At 40.7% G+C, this 24,612-nt stretch overlaps 2 protein-coding genes across 6 annotated transcripts; one reads left to right on the forward strand and one right to left on the reverse strand.

Annotated features, from left to right (window-relative positions):
* The first annotated feature begins 186 nt into the window (after positions 1-186).
* si:dkeyp-77h1.4 (uncharacterized) lies at positions 187-18,899 on the forward strand. 3 transcript variants are annotated; one of them, XM_058648166.1, is made up of 11 exons: positions 187-469; positions 6,122-6,187; positions 6,990-7,010; positions 7,129-7,404; positions 10,222-10,342; positions 10,422-10,597; positions 10,840-10,982; positions 11,697-11,844; positions 12,077-12,258; positions 14,058-14,150; positions 14,855-18,899. In XM_058648166.1, exons 2-11 carry the CDS (start codon positions 6,142-6,144, stop codon positions 15,527-15,529), a joined length of 1,881 nt encoding a protein of 626 aa, XP_058504149.1. In that variant the 5' UTR covers positions 187-469; positions 6,122-6,141; the 3' UTR covers positions 15,530-18,899. The 3 variants fall into 3 exon arrangements, with proteins under 3 accessions (XP_058504149.1, XP_058504151.1, XP_058504150.1); XM_058648167.1 differs by lacking the exon at positions 187-469 and adding an exon at positions 587-819; XM_058648168.1 differs by lacking the exon at positions 14,058-14,150.
* Positions 18,900-19,248: 349 nt separating this feature from the next.
* Positions 19,249-23,942, reverse strand: si:ch73-54f23.4 (zinc-binding protein A33). Of its 3 annotated transcripts, none has more exons than XM_058647960.1 (8): positions 23,861-23,942; positions 23,175-23,349; positions 22,992-23,069; positions 22,639-22,734; positions 22,256-22,489; positions 20,721-20,743; positions 20,373-20,488; positions 19,249-20,288 (listed from the first exon to the last, which is right to left on the reverse strand). In XM_058647960.1, the coding sequence occupies exons 3-8, from the start codon at positions 23,058-23,060 to the stop codon at positions 19,735-19,737; spliced, it is 1,092 nt and encodes a 363-aa protein (XP_058503943.1). In that variant the 5' UTR covers positions 23,061-23,069; positions 23,175-23,349; positions 23,861-23,942; the 3' UTR covers positions 19,249-19,734. The 3 variants fall into 3 exon arrangements, with proteins under 3 accessions (XP_058503943.1, XP_058503941.1, XP_058503942.1); XM_058647958.1 differs by having other exon boundaries at positions 23,194-23,349; positions 23,861-23,941; XM_058647959.1 differs by lacking the exon at positions 23,861-23,942 and having other exon boundaries at positions 23,194-23,548.
* Between the last annotated feature and the right edge of the window lie 670 nt (positions 23,943-24,612).

A 24,612-nucleotide genomic window follows, 5' to 3' on the forward strand; every position in this document is an offset into this window, starting at 1 on the left:
AGCTAAACTACCAATAATACAGATTTAGTTAAGGGAAATACAGTCCATGTGTATAGAAACATCTGATGTGAACACACCATGATTTTACTGTCTGAGCTTTGATGCATGAGTGGATGCTCTCTATCTGTGTGTGTGTGTGTACGTGTACGTGTTGCAGCAGCAGCAGCAGCATCCCTCTTCTCCTCCGTGGACCCACTCACTCACTCACTCACTGATCACTCACTGCCTGACTTGACTTTCGGGGGGTTGGCCGGTGTTTCCCGACATTAGTCGAGTGTCTCCGAGCGCGAGCAGCACAGCCCGACATATTTTGATCATCCTCCAAATGTTGAGCCCGAGTCGTGAAGTGCAGCTCTTCAGGGGGGAGAGGTTGGAGAGGAGGGAGACGGCGAGGCAGAAAACACGCAACATCCACGCACATTTTCACCTGTGAAGGAATCTCCGCAGCTGCAGCGTCTGCATCTGAGAGGTAGGTGACCTGCTGAGCCGTGTGTGTGTGTGTGTGTGTGTGTTTACCTCACTTACATGTATGTGCTGCATCATGTGCGCGTGTTAAACGCAGAGCAGTGCGTGACGGGTTAAATTCTGCAGTTTTTTGGTGGATGCGCTTCTCTGCTGTCCCGGCCCGGCGGTGACTGATGATGGCACTTCATTAAAGCTGTGAGCTTTTATTTATTCATCACCTGCTACACGTCATTCCACTGTCACGGAGGATAGAACGTGAGGTTATAACGCTTTTGCTGGTGGAGATGAATCACCTTCATTTGATATTTTAGGCGCATTTGATTATTTTCCAGCCTCATAGAGGGACTCATAGAGGTAAGAAATAACATGTCATACTTATGTTTTACAGCATGCGAGTCATGTGCATGAACGAAATGTTGAATTTATGCTTTTTCCTTACATATGAGAGACAATATACTGCATTTATCTGATCTCATTTTCCATATATAGGCTATAAGAAAATTGACATTGCCTGATAGGCTTTATGCTGTATCTGTATGTTGTCTTCACTTAAAAGCCTTAATAGCATCCATTATCTGAGAGTGTTGTTCAGCCTTAAGGCTTTCTGCCTGTGTCACCTCTGTCTGCAGTGTCCTGCCCGAAACAGTAAAAATCAATCAGCTGATCCACCGTCTGTCTTTACATTATCAACCTAATCCATGTTTTTAGTCTTTATCATGATTTTCTCCTCTTTTTTTCCTCATGTGCACCCATTTGAATGAATCTGACAGGTAGCAAGCAATACACCCATCAGACGATACATTAAAACCAGTTCTCTGTTTTATTGTTTTAATGTTTTCAGTTAATTCAGGTCATTTTTATATCTACCTTTTCACTTTCATGTCCATTTTTAATCACTGTCTACATAGAGTATTTAATAGATCCTATATCCATGTGTTCTGAAATGAGATCTTGTTCATTTTAGTTCAGTACAATACTGCACCTATTTAACTGTTCTGTTGCTGTGCTCATGCTTCACATTGTACACTTGCAGTCTGTGTTGAGGGAACTGAGGAAAACCTGCTGCTGCAGGATATATCTGACTGATCATTTCATATACTGTATATTCTGGTTGTTTGAGTCTTGTGCAGCATGTGATGTTGCAGAGACTCATACTGGGATCATCAGAGAGGAAAATGGGAAGTTTTTGAATTTTAAATGCACCAAAATATTACCAAAGGGAAAAAAAATGGTGAAGTAAACATCCAGCTGCTTTCACAGTGCAGAGATTCCCCTTTTCCCTATTTTAAGCCTCATGATTTATAGATGTCAACTGCTGTGAGCAAAGGGTACAGTGTGTGTGTGTGTGTGTGTGTGTGTGTGTGTATAAATGTGTGTTTGAGCTGACTTTTATAAGCCTCCTCAACATCAAGTGTTGGCTTTATCCTCGTGTCATGTTATTTCTCTTCACTGCATGTGCAAAAAGGGGGGCAAAGTGAAGATGAAAGAGAAATAAATGATGATGGTAGAGACACAGAGGTAGCTTTGTCAGGTCACCACATCTGCAGTCATTGAAGGCATTTCCGCCTCTTTAAATCCACTCGACAAAGACCTGTCTGTCCCTCCAATGAGCACGGAGTTTGGAGTTTGAACTGACACAGGCACGGGCTTTGATTTCAGAGTGGGATGCACAGGCTTGGATTATATAAGACAAGGAGGAGGAGAGGATGAAAGAGACATGATGATAAAAAAAGAGAAAGAGAGAGACGGAGTCAATCCAAAGAGAAGTGCTAAGAAAAGGGGGAAATGAGAGAGATGCCCCGAGATATGGAGCAGGTTCAGGGTTGAGAGGAGGGGTGTGTGTGTGTGTGTGTGTGTTTGTGCTTCTTAAATAATCTGTGTAGACACAGACAAACCTATGTTTGTGAGGACATGTTGACCTTGTGAGGTCCATACAACTTTAATGGGCTTTTCGAGGATAAAGTACTGGTTCTAGAGTTATGCATTTAGCTGCGATGGTCAAGGTTAGGGTTAGGGGAATGCATTATGTCCACACAAAAACCAGCTTGTGTATGTGTTTTAAGTAAAGGCAGCAGAGGAAGACGGAGTGACTTGAAGTGGGTTGTGATTGTGGCAGAAAGTAACACTTGATGTGAAAACTGTGACAGAAGTGAGAAATCAGGAGTAAATGAAAGGCACCAGTGACAGAGTGCAGAGTCATGTGAGGACTGAGAGAGAAGCTGAGTGAAGGGAGAAGGATAACAGATGGCGTTTATGTCTGGGCACATTGTTCACAGCCCAAAGACTCAAAGTGTCTGAATATGCTTAGAATATAGCTTTTTGCATGCGTTTGCTTGTTCGTGCTCAGTGGAGCTGTTCTTAAAGTGTTTCGCTTTGGCCTCAATTACACACGAAATAGTACAAGAGAAGGGAGGACTTTTGTTGTCACGTCCTGCACAGACACAGCAGGTTGTCTGTGGTGACTGTACAGTGAGGTCACGTGCTGGGACAAACAGATGGACCCAGTTCATGTTTCTCTTTCACCAGAGCCAACCAGTCCTACATTTTGGATTGCTGATAATTAAATGACACTTACATGGGTCATCACTCTTTTGTGTGTGTGTGTGTGGATGCAGTGGCCTTTAACAGAATTCCCGAAACAAAGTACAGTAATAAAATTACTGTGTAATGCGAGTTATACAGATGACTGCTGCAAAGGTCAGGGAAAGCGTGTTTGCCAAGAGATGCTGCTCTGTGTGATGCAGTTTGGTTCCATATTTAGTTTCAGATCAAATAAAATCAGCGGGCTTTTAGGCCTTCCTGCCCAGATGTGGCAGACGGATGATAATAACTATGATGTGAAATGTTTGTTCTCTCGACAATTGGAAAGAATGAGCTGCTCTGTGCTGTCGTGTGTGTGTGTGTGTGTGTGCGTGTATATATAACACAGACTTGCAGACACAGTGAGGAGGAGATGCCTCAATGCTGCATCAGCTCCAGCAGGAACGTGAACTAACTGCTGTGTTACAATAAGACTCTTTAATCTTCACTGTGTCTTTATGAGCTTGCTGCAAAGTGTGACTGCGAACACTGCAGGTGTTCCCTCCCCCGTACCCCTCCTTGGCTCTGTAAATGAAAACTGCAGCAAGTCTCTTTTGCACAAACTCTAGATGTGTAACCTCAGCGTTGCAGAAACCATTCAGATCATGAGAACATCGTCCCCTCAGAGTTCAAATTAATCACGATCCCTCTGAAAAAAACAAAGCCCTTCACAGGATCTGCAGTTAAAGATGTGCTCGCTGCAGGACATTTACTGGATGAAGCTCAGCCAGGTCTTTACTCACATCACCACTGTTTATGTTGGGTCGTGAGACATGAATTATTTGGGTTTTTAAACTCTGACATATAATCAATAGACAATCCTATATCCTCAATCCTCATTCAGATGCTGGTGGCCCTGGAAAACAAACACACACAGTTAAAGAGGAAGGACCTTACAAAGATGGGACATTTTAAACACTAAGATTGATCCATAACTCTGGTCTGATTGTAAATTGAGCTCATATTGGCAACATTTCTGCATTACACTATTCTAAAATGACAAGATTAATAGTATTTGCATGCTCCAAAATGATTCCAACTCTCTTTAAATACATCCATCCATCCATTTTCTTCTGCTTTATCCTCTACTTGAGGGTTGAGGGGGGTGCTGTGCCAATCTCAGCCGACATAGACCGACTGTTTCATTAATTTCGTTCACCTATAAATGACGTCCTGTGCTTTTGGAGCCGCTGCTGTGTTTTCCTTCGACTTTGCCAGTGAAAATAAACATTTAAATGCTCATCTGTACTCAATAAAATGTGGGGACTCTTCAGTATGAAGCCACACATCTGCTGCTCTTTCAAATATTTCACAATAAAAGCCTTGTTGGAAAAAACCCCCGATTGGAAATGGGGACAAAAGTGCTTGTCTATTGAAAAGGGTACAGTATGTATTGTGTTAGAAAGAAAAAGCCATTTGGCCCTTTTCCACTATGGTCCCAGCTCGTCTCGCCTCGCCTCGCCTCGCCTCGCCATGGCACGGCACGGTTTAGGTTGTTTTTCCACTACAAAAATAATACCTACTCAACGTGGGTGGAGTCATCACTGCACAGCTGCATAAAACTGCAGTGACACAAACAAGTGACTAATGACTTGTAAAGCAGTTGTTTTCAGTGTAATTGAATCATTAGAATCAGTTAATTAAAACTATTTGTTCATAGACTCTGTCTGACACAGTCACTGGACTGAAATACAGAGGCAGGGTTTGTGATGCCGCTCGTGATCAGCAGTGCTGTCGCTTATTACACCAGACTGCTCTGTTAAATATTGAGATTTTAGACATTTCCCTGGTCATTTTTGGAGAAAGATGCATGTTGTTTTTGTGTCGGACGTCTCTTCCTGTCCCAATCAGTGACCACGTCATGCATAGAACCTGTTCAGCTCACTCGGAACTTCTATGCTAGTGGAAACGCAACTTAACCGTGCTGTGCCGAGGTGAGGCGACTCGAGCCGGTGGGAACACGCCCACTGACTGCTGTTCAGCAAAGATGAGATTGTACAGCTGTAGTGAGGTGAATCTTGCTTTCGTTGGCCGGTTGTTGTCACTTTTTAGAAAATGCTGATCATTGTGTGACGTATACAACATGAAAAAAGCTTGAATACAAAGTGACTTTAGGGAAAAAGACTGAGGATCAGTCACTTAATCAGCAAGTGAACTGAAGCTTTCCCATCTCACCGTCCATCGTCATTAATGTAGTTTTTTTGTTATTGCTTTGAGACTCAGACCTTAGTGACAAAAGTGACATGTATTGCATTTAAGCTATAATAACACCACTCGTGGTTTTGTCTATAAAGATGTGATATACTTGATATGTGAAATCCACACAGGCAAAATCAGAGAACACTTTTTAACTCTCACAAACTTGACACGCACACTTTCATTTTAGATCCTTCTCTGGCATACATGTGCTGTATAACCTTGACTCCACCTGACGATGAGCACTGCAGGTGTTCCTCCCCTCCACAGGAAAGTTGTTGCCTTTGCTTCGCCCTCCTCTGATGTCTCAGCACAGAAGAAAGCTGTTCACATCATCAATATTTCCCCAGAGCTGCAATTAATCAAGATCCTTCTCAGAAAACCTCACTTGTTCTTGTGGAAATTATGCTTATTTGTCCAGTTCCTTTTCTCATTCTGGACGTTTCCTGTTTCCTGAAGACACAGTGTTTTCTCTGGCCAATGGAAGTCATTATATACTGTATATATATACGTGTGTGTATATATACAGTATGTAATGTGTGTGTATATATGGATCGTGTCAGATGTTATCTTAAAGAAGCAAAGTGGAAATGATGTTGTATACGTATATATGTGTAATTGTTGAATCATTGTGAACAGAGTAAATAATATTTCTAACTTTCTAATTTTACCTCTGATAAGATCTATGTGCACATGCATCTCTCTCACATTTTATTTAATCTGCTTTGACATCTGGAACAGTCTATGTAGCTTTGGGGGGAATAATCTTAATGATTGCTTTTCAGCCATTACTCAAACTAAAATCCATCTTTTCGCAATTTTCTAGATACTGTTGATATATGAATCAATGTGTATGAACATGTTTTTTTTTTCTTTTTAGACTCAAAAGAATCCGCCAGGATGGTGACCGTCAGTGTGATCACACTCAGCCTCCTGGTCACTGCAGGTATGTAGAGAAAAATCATCTCGTAATGATCTGGAATGATTGAAATTGCATCTTGTGTCTCTTTTGGTAATACTCATCTGGTCATGTTACAACTGTATTATTTATTCATTCAAATCACTTTTTTTATTAGCTGTTACAGGGTTTAAGGGTCCAGTGTGTAACATTTAGTGAGAGTTTGTGGGCAGAAATTCAATTTTATTTCTATAGCAGCAAATCACAACATACATTATCTAATGGCACTGTGCATAGTGAGGCCTTTACAATATTATAGAGAAGAGAAACACAACAGTTCACACACAAGGAGGAACTCTCTGACAGAAACACACTCTGCCTCATCTTTAATAACGATAATATAAATGATAAGATAATATAAATATATTATACTATACATAAGTATATTGTGGTTTTTTGAGCCTTAAAATAAGCCTTTTATAAGTACAAATCAAGGGTCTTGCTTTACTAAGGCTGACATCTTGTGCGTCCATGTTTTCATATCAACTCTAACACACTTGTGTTTCACTTTAATTGGAAGCTCATTTACACAATGAGGAAGAAAACAACACCAATGCATTAACCAAGAGTGCAATCTGCAGTCTCACCATGAGATGTCAATAATTCTCACGCACTACACCTGTAATGGTGCTGGAACACTGACTCTATTTGTCTCTGGACCGTTTTGTTTCTTATCCACTGTCAGAAGAAATATCAACACATTTAATTTAGTAAGAGAAGAAATTTGAATTTCAGTTTAAGTGACAAGACCAAGTATTATTGATTCATGTTCTTTTATCTTTGTTCACAGTTCTGTCTGCCCCTGTGACAGGTAAGAAGTGTGTGCCTTCACTCATAAATGCTAAATTGTAAGTTCTCTTTCTAGTCTAATGTCTCATGCTTTTGTCCTCCTTCTGTGTCCACCTTTCTGTGTCCACCGTGTCCTCCAGTTGATGAGGATTTCCGGACCTTGTTCCACGGTGAGGACTTTCACATCATGCTACCTTCACTCAGGGCCGAGGTCATGTTTAAGAACAGGTCCGCTCCACGGGCGGCTGAAATGGTCCTGATGCGGGACGGTGCTGTGGACCACAGTCGGACCAAACTCAATCACCACCACAGTCACCTCATCATAGAGGCTGTGGGTGAGGAAGATGAGGGCGTGTACACGGTGAAGAATCCGGAGAAGCCTGAGGAGATCAGGAGCATCACACTTATAGTCCGAGGTACGGGTTGACACGTCTGCTGCATCGCATTCTCACACAAGGTTAAGAATCTACTGAAAACTCCAAATTCCTGCAATTTAAATTCATTTTAGCAGCAGTTTATTTGTGGTTTTAAATGGACATTTTACACGTTTTAACACATCATAAACAATAAATCTAGTGTTTTTATCCATTTATATAACCACAATGCATTTTCACTGCCGGGCAAACCATATAATATATGGTTATTTATATGTTTTGTTTTTTTTTCTTTCAAACTGTCCTTGTTTTGTCTGAGCTTCAGGCTGAAACACAAAAGTAAAGTACAGAAACATACTTCCAATGGTAGACATTTTGCTGTTAGGAATGGAACATTTTCACTTTATCCTTTGCCACAGGATGCCATTAACATTACATCCACACGATGGAAAAGAATAAGCTTCTTGTATCTGATCTGGAGTCAGAATCAGTGTAGTGTCATTTCCTCTGCCTGACTCATGCCTCATGTTATCCGACACATAGTCCTGTTTGTCTGAGTGCTACAACTCACTGCTGTGATGTCTCCGTGCTCTCTGATGATTCACTCTGAAGAGATTAAACACACACACACACACACACACACATACACACACACACATGCTTACACACATGTTGACTTCAGTGTTGCAGTAGGTGAAAATGTGCCATATGGAAGAAGTGCAGTGTATGAACGTGTGTGTGTGTGTGTGTGTGTGTGTGTGCTCAGAGTGTGAGGGCATGGCAGAGCTGCCAGGCAGTAATTATGCAGCTCTTTAACTGCCAACCCGCTCCTTTCTCCTTCTCTCCCTGTTGTTTTCCTGTCTTCATCTAGTCTTTACTGTCTTCCCCCCCGTTTGGTTTATTTCTACCCTTTCATTCCGGCCGGCCTGATATTTTTGGATCATTGCTCGTTTGTTTCTCAGCATTTTGTTCCACATTACTTTCTTCTGCCACCACGTTCCCTCTGCCCTCATCTTGTTTTCTTTCTTCGCCTGAAGCGCATCAAAGCTCGTTCCTAAATGAGTGACATTTTGTGCATGTACTGTCTTTTACAGATTCCACGTTTGCCCTCCAGTCTGCCTTTGTTATGCAAGACAGGCACCCCACAGTCACAGGCTGTTTTCAGATGCTTTGCTGGCATCCTGTGATACATGCAGATAATATGCAGAGAAGATAAAAGTAGACATGATCAAAGTTCGCTGCTTTTTGTGCTTGAAATGTGGGAGCAGTAAAAGGATCGCAAACTTGAAGTTTTTAGTGAAACATCTATTCCTCTGCTGCTGTCAAGTGACATAAATGTTTGTTATTTTGAAGGGAAGCAACATTTAAATTAAGTGCAGACTCTGGTTCAGCAGTGTTCCCAATGTGGGCCGCTGTATTGTTTTGGTTTTTAGAGTGCTATGACTGAAAGCTATGAATTCCATTTCAGCCCTTGCGCTACCACTTAGCCCTTCTCCTCCATTTTGTGTGATCACATGAAGGCTTGTGTGTTGATTCTGGTTGAGGACGAGGCTGAAGTGTAAGCCCTAACAAGCCCTACAAACAGATTTTTCAGAGACGCACTTTAAATACAAACTCTGCCTTCAGAACCCACCGCTGTGCTTAACTTTAACTTTAATGCTCTGCTCTTGTGGCCTTCACTAAGGTGAAGGAGGCAGGATTTATTTATTATAAGGCCATGTTGGTGAAACTACCCCAGTATCTGTGTTGCCTCACGTCCTCAGCCAGGGCAGCCACTCCTGCTCATCACACCAGCTCCTCTTCAGAGATCCCAAAATTCACTGAGAACTTGGTAAAAGCTTTTTCCTATGCTGCAATTTTGTCAAGGAACAATCTGCAAAATTCACTACACCTTCTGACATTTTATTTCCCTTTGCAAATTCAAAATTCTACTGACAGACTGTTGTACAGCAGAGTGCAATAATATTCTTAAACTGGACTTTAAATGATTTTATGACGTCTTAAGTGTATGTATGTTTATTATTATTAATAAATGCGTTTTGCTCCCTCAAAAAAGAGATTTAATCTCAAGGGGACTTCCTGGTAAAATAAAGATAAAATAAAATAAATCAAAAGATATGGAGATTTTTCCCAAGATTACGCAAATCCAAGAAGATTTATATTAACTCACATTGGTTAGCATGTTGTGTAGCTAAGCTAACCATAATTAAACCTTTTTACAGTCTCTTTTACTTACGTAAATGTGTCTACTATTATTAAAGAGATTGTCTGACTCCACTTTGCTGCAGACAAGCGTTTAATAATGTCTAATGCCCACAACAGCAGTATAATAACAGCTTTCAAAGATGGCATGTTCAATCTTCAGTAAAACGACTTTGCGTTATGACATATCATATTCTTGAAGGGGTTTCCCATTTCATACGGCACATAAAAAACTTTGATATGTACTTTCTACTGCTATGAAACATAAACTCACTACACAAACAAAGAAGAACTGCTTCACCAATATAGGAGATGGATGAAACCGCCAAGAGTGGTTTAGAAACATGGTTTCCATATTTGTGGTTTGCGAAGGCCACCGTAGTTCCATGGTGCTTGGAAAGAATGGGCTGAATGATGGAGTGTTGGTTATAATCTGCAGTCTCACTTTTGAAGTCAGTCATTCTTACACACTGGACCTTTCAAAACATTTGAAACGTTTGACACATTTGTTCAGGTTGGGCCGTTGTGGTCTGATCAACCATCGGACCTCGTGATTTTGGTTGTATAATGATAGTAAAGATCCTTTATTTTCCTTTTAAATGTCTACAATGTAACTGTAAGTAACCTTGTGTTTACAGCTCTCCTTTTATCTTCCAGATTGCTCCAATGAGCAGATCATTAGATATGGAAACAACTTCCATATCCCACTGTTGGGAGTGACTCCTCCCATCACCCTGGAGTACAGGCCCAGTGCTGTGGAGGCCAACCAGACGTCGAGGTACACTCTGCCATAATACTCATTTATGACATTTCCCCACAATGATGTGAAACACTGAGAGAGCCTGTCTTCCCCACAGACCAGCTCTGGTGCTGCTGACCAGCACGGGGATGTCCAGGGACGGCTACCAGGGTCGTATCAGCGTCAACGAGCGTCACATCAGGCTTAGTGCCGTCACTGGTGCAGATGAGGGCAGCTACACTGTCAGGGATGACGAAGGTGTGATACAGAGGAAAGTGTGTCTCAACGTCAAGGGTGAGAGGACAGACGGACGTTTTCTTCTTACTCGTTTTCAATTGCCAGCACCTTCTGTCAGGATGTTGTTGTTTTCCCTCTGTTTGTCATCCGCTTCTTGTCTGCAATAATGGCTTTTTAAAGACCCAAATGTTAATGGGCTCTTGTAGACTAATGCACTTTCAGTGATCTATGGCCTTCAAGCAGAGCTGTGATGTATTTACTCTCTGTATGTCCTTCCCTGCTGTCCCTCTGTGTCTCAGAGCACCAACTCTTTGAGATCCTGCCATATGGTGAAAGGCTGACGATCAAGCTGATCCTCAACAGCTCCTTGGTCCGTCTTTACTACAGCCCTGATTACGACCCCACACCCCGACTTCTGCTCAACAAAGGAGAATTCACAAGTGTAACAGAAGCCTCTTGTTTCTCTTTATTCCTACTGATGTTATGACTCTTTATTTTATAGTATATGATTCTTTAGATTATAGTCTATGATTCTTTAGATTATACCATATGATTCTTTGGATTATAGCATATGATTCTTTAGATTATAGTCTATGATTCTTTAGATTATAGTCTATGATTCTTTAGATTATAGCATATGATTCTTTGGATTATAGTAGATGATTCTTTAGATTATAGTATATGATTCTTTAGATTATAGTCTATGATTCTTTAGATTATAGCATATGATTCTTTATTTTATAATATATGATTTTTTAAATCACTAAATCTGTATTTTGTATATATCTCTGCACAGATGTTTAATGTACATGGCTGCATTTCTCATAAAAAATCAAAAAACACATTGGTGCCTCTTACCAGTAAACATAAAACATTTAAAACTGTAACCTGTTAAATAATTACAGCTTTCTTAAGTACAGTTCCTGAAGGACTGACCTGTTTTGTGGCCGATGAAAGCTGCTAATGTCCATTAGCAGCTTTCCACTCACTATGACCCACTTTTGTATTGTAGTGTGAGTCATGTTACATTAGGGTCAAAGACTTTAGTCAATGGTTATGAGTGAGGTTTATGTTCAGTCATTGATGGGTTTTTTTTCTTCATAAAGTTTTTCCATGTTGATGTTGAGATATTTTTGTATCTATAACTGTTGTCTAGGCTCAAGAGGAGCTGGGCCTCGAGGAGCGTCTCACCATGGAGGATTCACTGGTTTTTCTCGATCAGGTCAAGGATTCAGATGCAGGCCTCTTCAAAATTGTTGACATACTGGGATTCACTGTGTCCAGCATCAACCTGGAATTACAACGTAAGGAAGGGAGGAATGGTGAAATAAAACAACACATTTCTTGGATAGATGCTAAAGGGTGGGGGCGGTTTCTAAACATAGTGGAGCCAACATAATTGCTTTGTGTCTAAAAAGGAGAGAATGATGCCTTTCTTTGTCAACTGTGTTTCTAGTGGAATTTCATCACGTCAGTTGAATTATTTACTCCCACTCCTGTCCTTCTCTTCCCATTTCCCACAATGCCTCCATGCAGCCTACCAACTGAAGCCACTGTATGTGGCCATCATTGCCCTGCTGGGCCTACTGGTTTTCCTTCTGTTGGTTTGTCTGCTGTCATGTCTGATCAAAGTGAAGAAGAGGTCAAAGAGGGCTGCCGCCCTGGAAAAGATTGCCCAAAATGCTGGCAAAGAAGATGAAGGAGAAGCGTTCAGACAGGTGAGAAGGACAAATACTGTGTACAGACAAGTGGCAACCGGTCGTGACGTCACCCATAAGAATCTGATCTCCCACTTGTAAGCCTCCAGAATGGTGATTTGGCCAGTGCTACAGTCATCTTTATGACAATATCAGCTGTCAATCACACTGGTGTCCACTCATATGTGCTGTATTTTCTCTAAATAGGAACATATTTTACAAAATTCTTGTAAAATATGTGCTTTTGAAAAGACCTGAAACTATTGAGTGATTATGTTCGTCTGCTGTTCAGCAAATGTTAAGAGTGAATGGTTATGATCAGGGGTGTCAAACTCATTGGCAGTCAGAGGCCACATGCAGAGCAGTCTGATCTCAAGTGGGCCGGAAGTGTTAAATAATGATATAATAACGTATAAGCAACAAGAACTCCAATGTTTTCCCTTTGTTCTGCATTTAATGAATATTTTCACAAAACATTATGACATAAACCTGAACATGTGATGCTTAAGTTTAGCATTTACACATGTGTATTGCAACTTACAGATCAAAACATTTAGTCACAGGTATCTGGAAGTATAAATTCTAGTATTTCACATATGATTAGAACATGCCAAGATTATTTGACTACATACTATCTCTGTAGTATTCCTGAAACTGAAGTGTTAGCTAATGAAAATACAACCCCAGTGGACAAATTAGGAATTACTGTATGTATAACTACATAATTGTTCTTGATTATCTTCAGTGTTGTGTTAACTTTCCTGCTCTGCTCCTGGACAGTGGTCAGGGAAGCACAGCTACAGGTTAACACCCTTGCTTCTACAGATAGACAGGGGATAAGCAGGTGGAAACTCGGGTGATCTGCAAGAGTCTGAGTGTTAATTTCTCTCAACAGACTCGGAACACAACACATAATATTTACCCCACTTCATAGTGACTAATGCTAACTCTGCTTGTACGCCAGCTTCTCTCTCTTCACACATACTTGCTCTTAAAGGGGCCGCAGCATTCTTACAACAGTACTTTACACAAATATTGCAATCTCATTTTGCGAGCCGGATTTAACCTTTTGGTGAGCCGGTTCTGGGCCGCGGGCTCTATGTTTGACACCCCTGATGATGATGATGATGATGATGATGATGACGATGATGATAAAAAAAGTCCAGTGACTAATGGAGGAAGCTGTTTGTGTGTTGAATGTTGTGTTTTCCTCATCAGTCCACACATTCATCCTCTCATCCACCATTTCTACGTCGGGTGACGGTGGCTCTGTGGAGGAGCGAGTTGTCTTTCAGATGGAAGGTTGTGGGTTCATGCCCTTGTGTCCCTTGGCAAGACACTTTTTAAGCCCACGTTGCTCCTGATGCCGACAGCGTGTACATGGGTATGAAAGATGTGTGATGTGTGAACATGTGAGTGGATGGGCGTGAATGGGTGACTGACAAAATTATAGTGTGAAGCAGCTGTGAGTGGTCATCGGGACCAGAAAAGCGCTTTATAAATACAGACCAAAATAATTTACCAGTGCAGTGTAATGTGGATGCTGTAGAATCACATGATTTCCCATCTTTTATTCACAAAATTTGCTTTTTATTTGACTTATATTAGCATTAACTTTTTATCAATACATCAACTTTTCCACCTCCGTCAAGCATAAAAACATTTATGCACTATTTCAAGATATTTTTGAAATGTCCATTCGTTCAGGTTTTCTTATGCACAATTTTGATAGTGTGCATGAAAACAGGCGTAGTAGTTTAAGGAAACCCACCTAATTAAAATGATGTGACTGTTTTGGGTTTCTGTGTGCATCTTCACAGGTGGTGAAGAACATTACCAAACTCAGCGAGGAATCCAAACATTCCCAGGCTGACAATACAGAGAAGTCTCAGAGCACTGAGGTGGATATTAAAGTAAGATTATGAGATATATATTTTCCCAAAACAGCATCTTTGAGAGACTTTTAATAATATTTCAATTTCTCTGCGTTCAGACGGCTGCAGCTTGTTCACAATGCTGCTGCTAGAGTCCTCAATAAGATCAAGAGAGAGGATCACATCAGTCCAGGTCTCAGATCTTTGCAGTGGCTCCCTGTGTGACAAAAAGATATAATATTACTGTTGGTTTATGAAGCCTTAAATGCTTTTGTGTCAAAATAAATCCCTGATCTGCTGCCATGTTATGAACCCTCCAAGCATCTCGGGTCTTCTGGGACAGATCCACTTTCTTTCTCCAAGATCAAAACTAAACACATCTGTTTTTGATGCATCACATAAATGGAGCAAATTCCCAGAAAACCTGAGGTCTGTTCCAACTCTGTTCTTTTAAATGGGGGCTGAAATCTTTTCTGTTGCCACTGCCTTTTATGTGAATAAATTAGGTTCTGTTCAGTGATATCTTGCACCATGACCTTTTTCCCCCAGTTTTATCCAGTTTTAACTTGTTACTTTCCTCCAGTTTATTTGACTCTTTAAGTCTTATTTCTATGTTCCTTTTATTGTCTTGTATGTCTCCTGTATCTTGCCATCAGGTTTTATGTTGTGTGTAAAGCACAGTGGGCTGGCTTCATGTTCAAAGGTGCATTTCTAACAAACCGTGCTTGTGTGTCTGAACTCAGGGTCTGGAGGTTTCCTCTAAAGAGGTTGGACTCGGTAACTTAGACACCAGTGACTCCGGTGTTGGCTTTAACACCGCCCTCCCACTGGACACTGACACTGATGTCCCTGATCAAATCCCTGACTCTGAGCCTGTCAGCATCTCTGTTGCTTCTGAAACCAACCCAAATCTTCTGTCTACTGCTGAGTCCAAGCCAAGTGCTCCACCAGCTGTGGAGCCCAGTCAGGGACCTGAAACCAAAGCCAGCCCAACACCTGAGACCAAGAAAACCCCTGATCAACCAGCGGAGGTCAAATCAAATGCCCCCGATCAAGAAGTCAAGCTCAGCCCAGCCCTGAGCTCTGAGCCCAAGGCTGGTCTGAGTCCAGCTGATCCAAAGCCTGCATCCAGTCCAAGCCCAGAGCCTAAAGCAGCTTCTCCTAAAGCCCCAACACCTGAAAGTAAGAGAGCCCTAACTCCCACACCTGAGACCCCAAAACCGACCACGCCAGAACCCATCACCAACGGTACACCTGAGCCGGGCCCAGATTCAAAACCAAGCCCAGATCACACTGATAGTATCGGTGGCTTGGGTCCAAAGGTCCCTAAAACCCCTGAAGTGGAGCTGAAATCTGGTGGTGCCGTAATAGAGGGCAGCAAGGACGACACTGTGGCTGAGGGGTCAAGCGCCACCTGAGAAGCACCCCTGCAAATACACAACAAAAGCCCTGCAGATCTTTTCCATTTACCACCACTGTAGACAATCGAACATCCCCTACCAAATAACACCACTGAGAAACCACTGAGACTTTGGTTTAACATGTCTAATGCCTGAACAACAACTTTACCTTAACACTGGGATCTTACTTGTCTATAGCTAACATTTAACACTTTTCTTATTCAGCAACACTTCACACAACACACGCAGCTTGTTTTTGTTACCTTCACAGTAAAACTGCCAGACTTCAAATTTGAAACCTTTGCTGAGTTTACAACTAAACACACATAAGGTCTTTTTTCTAACATACTAATTCACCAACAAAGGTTTACAAGATTTTATTAAAGCAAGGACGTGCTTAGAGCTCCTTATTTGACCTTAACTAACCATCTTTTCCTATTTACGTTTACAAGCGTGTGGATAAAACAAACAAATCTTTCTAATTTTAAGCTGTTGTCACTAAAATCCTACTAAAATGTACAGTAAGATGACGTCTTTTCATTACACAAACCACATTCTGTTATCGGCAGTTTATATGAAGCTGAAAAGTGATTGTTATATTAACATCATAGAGAAAAACGATGCATGTAAAGTAAAGTTCCTACTCTTACCAAGCCCAGTATTTATGGAAAATTAGATGATGAATTAGATAAAAGGTGTTTGCAGGCTGATCAAAGTCCCGATCAATAATACTACAAAATAGAAAGGTCCAGCCGTTTATTTTCCTGCTGTATGTTTATTTGGAAATTTCAGTGGCTAGAATATGTTTTGTTGTGTGAAATCATCCTGTCATTCCTTCCTTGACCTTTTTCTCTTCCCGGCTTAAATTTCGACTCACTTTCTTCCTTATTGAGTTCGAACCAGACACTGAAACTTTTACTTTCGTTGACAATGTCTGGGAGTCGTTCTGCAGAGTCGTACAAATCTGAAATATGTTAATACTTTATGGCTGGCATCTTTAAAATACTCACCAAAATACTCCTGTGAGGCCTTTATTATGGTGTGTCGGTCATGTGGATGTTCAGTGAACACAACAGACTTGTAGCAGAAACTGGTTTGTGTTTTTTCGGAGGTGTGCAGCAGATACGGCTTTGTCAAGACAAACTGCATGGCTCTACCTCATTATTTCACAGTCCAATGAAAAACAAAGACTCTCCAGGTTTGATGCACTGTAAACAACAAAGATTTATTGAATCATTTTTCTTTTTAAATTAAAACAAAGCACAGTAAAACAAGCGAGTTAATTCAACTAAATGATTGGTGACGTGTACAACGGGCTCCTGATGAAAAGACATTTTGTAAAGTTACTTAAAGCCGAAAGAGACAACTTTTTGTATTAAACCTGTCGTTATGATGGCGTAATGGTGATAAAAAACAAAACTAAAAAACGACACCATCCTGATTTATAGTCATCCTCAATAAGCCTTGTTTTCACTGTTATTCTCTTGACCACTGGGACAGGGTTTTCAAATTACAGCACAAAGGAACGATGATGACGATATAACTGATGATATTCCACATCCAATACACACGTACAGCAGTAATTCCGTCTTTGCTGCTTCTTCACGACTGTTGTCTGTTGCCTCTTAAATATCAGGCGAGATATTTCAGCATTTACTGTACACAAGCCATAACACAAGGAAGGTTTAGATGTCAGATTCAATACTTACTGCATATCAACACGCATGTGATATGGGAAGTGAAGCAAACAAAAAAAAACAAGGTGCCTCAAATTAGATGGATTTACAGACTTTATCAGACTTTCAGGTCACGTTACAAATACAGAAACAGAAACATCTACTGATAAGAGACACCGCTCTTATTCAGCCTGGCTCTGTGAAGGAAATACAAACCAATTTTTGCAATAATTAAACATTTCTACAGACATACAGTTCAATTACACACACACACACACACACACACACAGGCATGCACACACTTGTAAATACTGCATGTGTATGTTATTTTAACCCCACAAAGGCTGAATGTTCTTAGTGTATAGAATGATTGATGTATTATACAAAAAAAGACTTCTAAATTTCTCACCAACCCAAAATCCATAATATAAAACATATATGCATACTATATACTATTTACACTAATATTTACTAACATCTCAAACTAATTCAAAAACTGAATATTGTGAAAAAAAATAGATGAATAATTCAATATTATTTCCATTCCAGCCTGATGATACTCACATCTTACACTGTCTCTCACAGTATTTACATATTGTATTAAAACATTTAACCTGTACCACTTTAACCACTGACTGCAGCATGAACCACAACAACAACAACAACAGGCTTTTATTGTCCTAAACTTTTTTTTTCCGTGTGTGTGTGTGTGTGTGTGTGTGTGTGAGAGACCAGAGGAGTGACGTTTTAATATTGCCGTTATTGTGCACTGGGGATTTGCGTGTTCACATGCCTCGAAGCATGTATGTACAGTACGACACGATTTCTGATGGCGTGTGTGCTGCTGTTTGTACAGACCAATCTACTGTCGTCGCTGTGAGCTTCTCCGTCTGTTGTGAGTAAGGTATCCATGTATCTGCTTAAAACTGTGCTGCAACGTGCTGTGCTCAAGTCACACGTGTGAATCTGTTCAAAAAAGATATTCTCTATTGTAACTTTGAGGTGTTTGAGTGACTCTCGTCTTTGTTTTAGTGCCTAAAACATGTATCAGACGGTCAGCCTGTATTCAGTCATGAGCTGACGCCTTTTTTTTTCGTGTAGGTAGTGATGGTGATATCACTTCCCTGGGCCTATGGCGCGCTAACGTGTAGGAGAGATGTGGCATTTTGTATAAAGATGTTGAAACTGGTCAAGTCTGCTGCAGTATGTGAGAAAAACAGCTTTGTGTGAGTTATGTTGTGAAGAAAACCACAGAGGAAACGGCACTTTCATGTCCCACCCCTACAGAATAATGTCAGTGATTGTAAAAACGAAGCCACTGAGAGGAGCAGAGAGAGAGAGAGGCATTAGTGCATTAGTGAGACGAGCCTCTAACGATATCACCAGTCTCTTAGCGAAGGCTCCGTCCGGCGGTGTTGGAGTTATTATAGCAAACAGGTGCCAGAGGAATTCTGGTTTCATACACACCTCTGTTAACCCACTTATAGAAACCACCACTGTTAATAACACTGGCACCTCTTGCACTATGTGCACTGCCTCTCTGTTTACTTCTGCTGTTGTGGCCTGGGTGGAGTGTGACGTTCCTCGTGTTCTACCCTTTTTGCACAACACTTCACACAGATGTTTTCTAAAGAAATGTTTTTGGGTTTTTTTCTTTACTTCGTGTGTAAACAAATACTAAGAATAAACAAAAAAAGAAGATGATTATGACACTTGCTGTGCTGTTGTCTTTGGTGGCGAACAGACTTGCAGGAGGACAGTTTGGTCTCAGAGCTGTCTGCCCCACTCTCCGTCTCAGTCTGTTATCTCACTCAATGTCACACGTCATTTGTTCTGAGTGTCACATGCCACTTTCTCACCCCGGGTCCCACTATTTCCATAACCATGCAGGACATGTCATGGCTGAGCAGGCACAACTAAGATATTTATAATCAGGCCAACGGTCACATATTAATGCTGTTAACAGCTGCTCCACAGCTCCGCAGCTTCGGCTGCAAAATACAGATAACATGATTTGCTTTTTTAATCTCGTTTGCAAATACAACTGCATGAGTGGAAGAATCCAATTAAATCACATTTATTCAAGCATATTTCAAAGATATTTAAGAACTAATTCAAAGATGCACATAAAATACAGTTTGTGGATACAGTAACAGTCACAGTTTGTACGTTTTCTTGAGAATATATAATGTGAACATTCTCCATTAACAGGAACGAGACCTACAGCACTTTTTATATCATTGCATCAACGTAACCTTGTTTAGATAAGTGCTATATAAATATAGTTCTTAGTAGTAGTAGTAGCATTATATTAGCATTAGTATTACAAGTGAATAATATTTAGCACCGTAATCAATGAATACTTAATAATTTTATGTTGTCAATCGATCAAAGAAAAGTGGAAAAATGCAAAAAAATCTGATTTTGCCTTCTACTATTACTACTACTGCTACTAATAATAATATCTAATGAGTTGACTTAAGAAAGTTTAAGTTTTAAGAAATAAAGACTTTCTTTGGACCATCCCCCATTTTCTTCTACAGTTCCTTATAGTGACGGGTTAAAAATCTCAATCGGTGCTGTGTTGTTTCCATCATCTGCGTCACATGGGTTATAAAAGGGGAACAGGGGAACCATGATGGTTTCCATGGTGAAGGTGTAGATTGGTGCCATGGTAACAGCATTATAGAAGGACACCTCCTCCTTTTCACAGTCTAAGAAAACTCCGATGCGTTTAAGGTGGACAGACACGACGACTTTGGTGGGTTTTGGGTCAGTGCAGGCCAGGACGGATCCTTCCTTCAGTGCCAGCGTCCAGAGGCCACTGGAGGTTCCTGTAGCAGCCATCTCTCCTCTTGGCACATCGTCTTGCGCTACACCCAGCCTCCATGCTGTCTTACCACCCACCTCCACCTCCCAGTAGTGTCGGCCCGTGGTGAAGCCCTGACGACCCAATACACAGAAGTAGTAGTTAAACCGCCGTGGGTTGTCCTGGCAATCATTTGTATCTCTATCCTCCTCAAACCAGACTGAGGTGCAAGACTCGGACAGGGAGAGCTTAGGGTGAGCTGTCTCGGGGTCAAAGGTCATTGAAGTAATATCTGTAGGTAAACAGATAGTGACTTAGGTGAGTTCAGTGGTTGTTCTGCATGTGCTGTGCCAAACATCACGACAAACACACGTACTTGGATAAAGGCAGCTTTTCATATGCTTCCATATCCTGTACTGAATGGGCCCCACAAAGTGGCCGGAGCGCACCTCAGTGTCCACCTCTGCAGGAGGAACAAAGCTCACCTGAGACCTGTTTCAATAAAATGAGACAAAAGGAGAAGACTGAATGATGGACGGTAGAATAATAGTCCTGGCACACACACACACACACACACACACACACAGAAACACTTAGAGGATTAATGTTAATCTGCAGAGAGAGGAAATACCAATCAAATGCACACATTAGATTAAAGAGTGAGGAGACACAGTCAGTAAAAAAAAATGATTTAGGTAAAAATCACACTTAAAGAACAACCTGCCTTTTTATAAGGTCTTGAATTTCCTGTAATGAGAGAAGCAGTTTAAATGGTTTAAATTGATCATCATTAATCATCATACAGCATTTTAAACCTGCTCTCTGTGAAACCTCCAAAAAACACTTTCCATTGATTCAAATCTTTGGTTTCCTGTTGTCAGCTCTTGCCTCCTGTACTGCTCTGTGCTGATCATTCCTTTTTGCTGACTAATACAACGGCTGCTGTTTGTCCTTTCACTTTTAAATGGATAAATTGATTAATGACTTGCAAAAGCAAGCAAGTCAACTCTTCAGTCAATCAATGTCTTTATTAGTGATTAAATAAGAGCCAATGAGCGGCTGCAAAACAGGTAACAGTGTTACTCAGCAAACCCTGTGAGGTAAATCTGCTGTGTCATTTTGCTCTTTGGCAGCTTGGGTTGGTCGGTGTCATGGTGGCAGCTGGCATCCATAGCGTCGCATTACTGCATTCTTCTGGATTTGTCATCCTTGTAGATTCCGTTTGTTGTTTATTTATTTTCTAGGTTTCTCACAGCAGGTGGACTCCACTCCTTCTTCTTCTCCTTGTCTACAAGGGTGTCAGTCATACAGCTCATTTTATAAGTACAAGAGTTTATAAGTATAGGCAAAGGGACTGGCTTCAGTTTTCAATACAGAAAAGTGATGTTAAAGCTCCTGCGCAGAACTTCTATCGCCCCCCCTGTGGAGATCTAAGTCATTACCACAATGCTTGGTGCTGAGTGGAGCAGCAGCAGCAGCAGCAGCAGCTGTGACATGCAGTCAGCTGGTCAGGCGGTGTTTTAGGGAGTACTTGATTTGCTTAGTGTTCTATTGGTTGAGCAAACATTTCCAGTATTGAATGATCATGTCTTTGAAAAGCCAAAACTGTGTTATTAAAATAAGATCGAATGCAGCTGCCTCGCTTTACCAGCAATATGTAGCTGTTGTGATTCCACCTTGCCTCCATCAGTCATAGCATAAAATGCGTCACACAACCGTCACAGGTGACATGAAAACAAAACCCACTGCCACTGAGAGGGGTCACTAAGAGTCACACATAAATACTGTAGTCATGATTGGATGAATCAGCATTGTGTAAACTCATCTAACAATGACATTTGTTTCTATTTCAAAGTTATGCACTGCAGCCTTAAGTTCTCAAATTAACAAAAACAAATCAAGTCAGTATGTAAACTCCCTAAGATCCTCTTCTCCTTTTTCCTTTGCCTCTACTGCCTCCTCTCTCTCTTACAGCGTTACAGATTCCACATAAATAGTCCAACAATGACAGAATTATTTAAACAAGTCACAAGTAAACTGAGTACAAGCTTGTCCCAGGCCCTGGGGAAAGGCTAAAAGCGAGTCATGTGTTGCTGAATGTTTTATGGTGTTCAAGCTATTTTCACGCTCCTTCTGTCATCAAGCTGACTCCAGATTTACATCCAACTCATCAAATTAAATTATTATTAAACGAAATGAATAATATGATTAAACAATAATCATATTCAGATGTATTTGTTAGAGAAAGTTCTTCCTCACTCTCAGCAACTTAGGAGTCTCCTCCTCAGCCAGTTTTCTGTTGAGCACTGTGATCGCTCGCTCCAGGTCTTTCTCTTGCGCTGCTATCTTCTTCTCTCTCTCCTTCAGCTGCTTCAGTTGCTTCTGTCTCTCCCTCCTCAGTCGCTCCAGGTCCTTACACTCCTCCTCCTCCAGGAAGCGATGAAGGTTCTCGAACTCGGCTCGGATTTCTCGCTCTAGGTCATCAAACCTGGTCTGTAGAAGATAAAGGGAAAGGTGGAGGGTAATTGTAATTCCCGGCTGTAGTTAAGACTAAAACAACTTTCAAATTTGATTTCAGCACGAGTGTGATGAATATTTCCTTTGTGTTCAACAGGAGTTTCTATGTAAGGCTGTAACAATACCTCAACTTCCAATGACTCTACGTACGTTGTCCTCTCTGCTTCTCTGCACTCATCTGCCTCATGCTTGATTCTTTTAATAGACTGCACAAGTTTTTGCTGTAGGACACACACACACACGCACACACACACACACAAAGGAAAAGTAGATGGGAGAATACATACTTATGGAACTGTCAAAAACGTACCTACAGGTCGTATTCAGGGGTTGGCCAAAACGACCCCTAGTTATGCTTCAGTTGGACGACACCGTTTGTATATGAACTTTCAAATAAGTCCAATCAATAGAGAAATGCATCTGATGTCAGAGACTCTACAGACAACAGCAGGTTGAAGCCATCAAAGATTAATCTTACCTTGAGATCACAGAGAAGATTCTTACTGCAATTGTTGTTGGTGGTGGCGTTTTTGTGGTTTTGGTACATCCCAGTTTTCTGTAAAAGGGAGAGAAAACTTGAGAAACAAAAGAGAAAAACACATGACACGTGACATGCCAGCATCATAATGAAAACATGCAGACTAAATCAACAAGTACATACATACAAACATAAAACTAACCACAAAAACTGTATCGACAGGCACAAATCAGAAGCAACAGACTGAGACGTGTGACTGTAGCTGCCGGGGGGGCTGGCTGACTGGACGACAAGTGACTGGCAGTGGCAGCAATTTATGGCAGCGGACAGAGAAGTGTCTATTTCTGTCCTCCTGTGTCTTTGGAAACAAAGAAGGTTCTGGCAGTGGAGTCAATTAGATATCATGTTTCATATCAGCAGTTGTTCTACCTGGAAGGGAGACAATACATATTTATACATGCTGACAGGTTTATTTTAGTAAGATTTTTCTCTAATCTTTGCATGTATGAGAGGATTCAGAGCAACATGAGATATTTAAGTGTACTTTTTGGTCTGATAAAGGGTGGAATTTACCACCCATTATAAAATTCTGATATCTTCTGAAATATTTCTGATTAAATGGATAGATGGAATCTTCTAAAACTTTAAAATTCAAATAACATTCTTGACCAGTAACTTGACTTGCAGATACTAACCTTACATTTAGCTTTTAGAATAGAATAGAAATGTCATTGTCCAGCCAGAACAGGCACGCTATCCATATACACGATTAAAAACAACATTGTTTAAACAAAATAGTAATGAAAATGATACATAAAAAGATAAAGATAGACAATGTTGCACCATCACTACACTCATTTCCATAATACCTTTAAGTTTGTTCTTTTTCTGTCCTGTTCCCTCTGGTCACACAGCGACACACAGGGTGTCTGGCGGTCGGTCCATGCACTGAGGCACTGAATCATCTCTGCAATTGTTCCTCATCTATAATTCACAGTGCTGGCTCCTGACAAGTGAGTGTGCTGAGCGAAGATGCAGCTACAAACACAGTGGGCTACAGTTTGCTGCAGGTGGACACTGACAGGGTGATTTGAATAAAAACACAAAGGCCTGCTACATGGAGGCATGCATGGCATTTGCTTTAGCTGTGAATTAGTGCTGCTTATAATATGTTAAATAAATAAATTGACCATTAGTTTCACTTTGATCTGGAATTAAAATAATGTGATTCCTTTTTTAACAATCGTATAATTTCAGCACATAATATTAGCATAACACACATGTAAATACAAGTAGTTATGGTAGTACCAACACATACACAGACATGTTAGTATGTGACAAGATTACTACAAACACTCAACATAGATAAATACTGCTACAATAGTATATCAACAAACACATACAGTACACGGAAGTACAACTAAATATATATGACTGTATTACTACAAGCACATACAGGTAGAGAAACTATATATGACAATATACAGCAATACTTTTGTTTGTCTTCAAATTGATACATCGCTCAGAAATATCAATAATATAATAATATATTTGACAGTGTTACATACACATACAGTAAACAAGAAATAGTATTAAAAAAAACTTCAACGGGAAGGTTGTG

The sequence above is a fragment of the Solea solea genome, chromosome 13 (assembly GCF_958295425.1).
Source record: "Solea solea chromosome 13, fSolSol10.1, whole genome shotgun sequence".
NCBI classification, from domain to species: Eukaryota; Metazoa; Chordata; class Actinopteri; order Pleuronectiformes; family Soleidae; genus Solea; species Solea solea.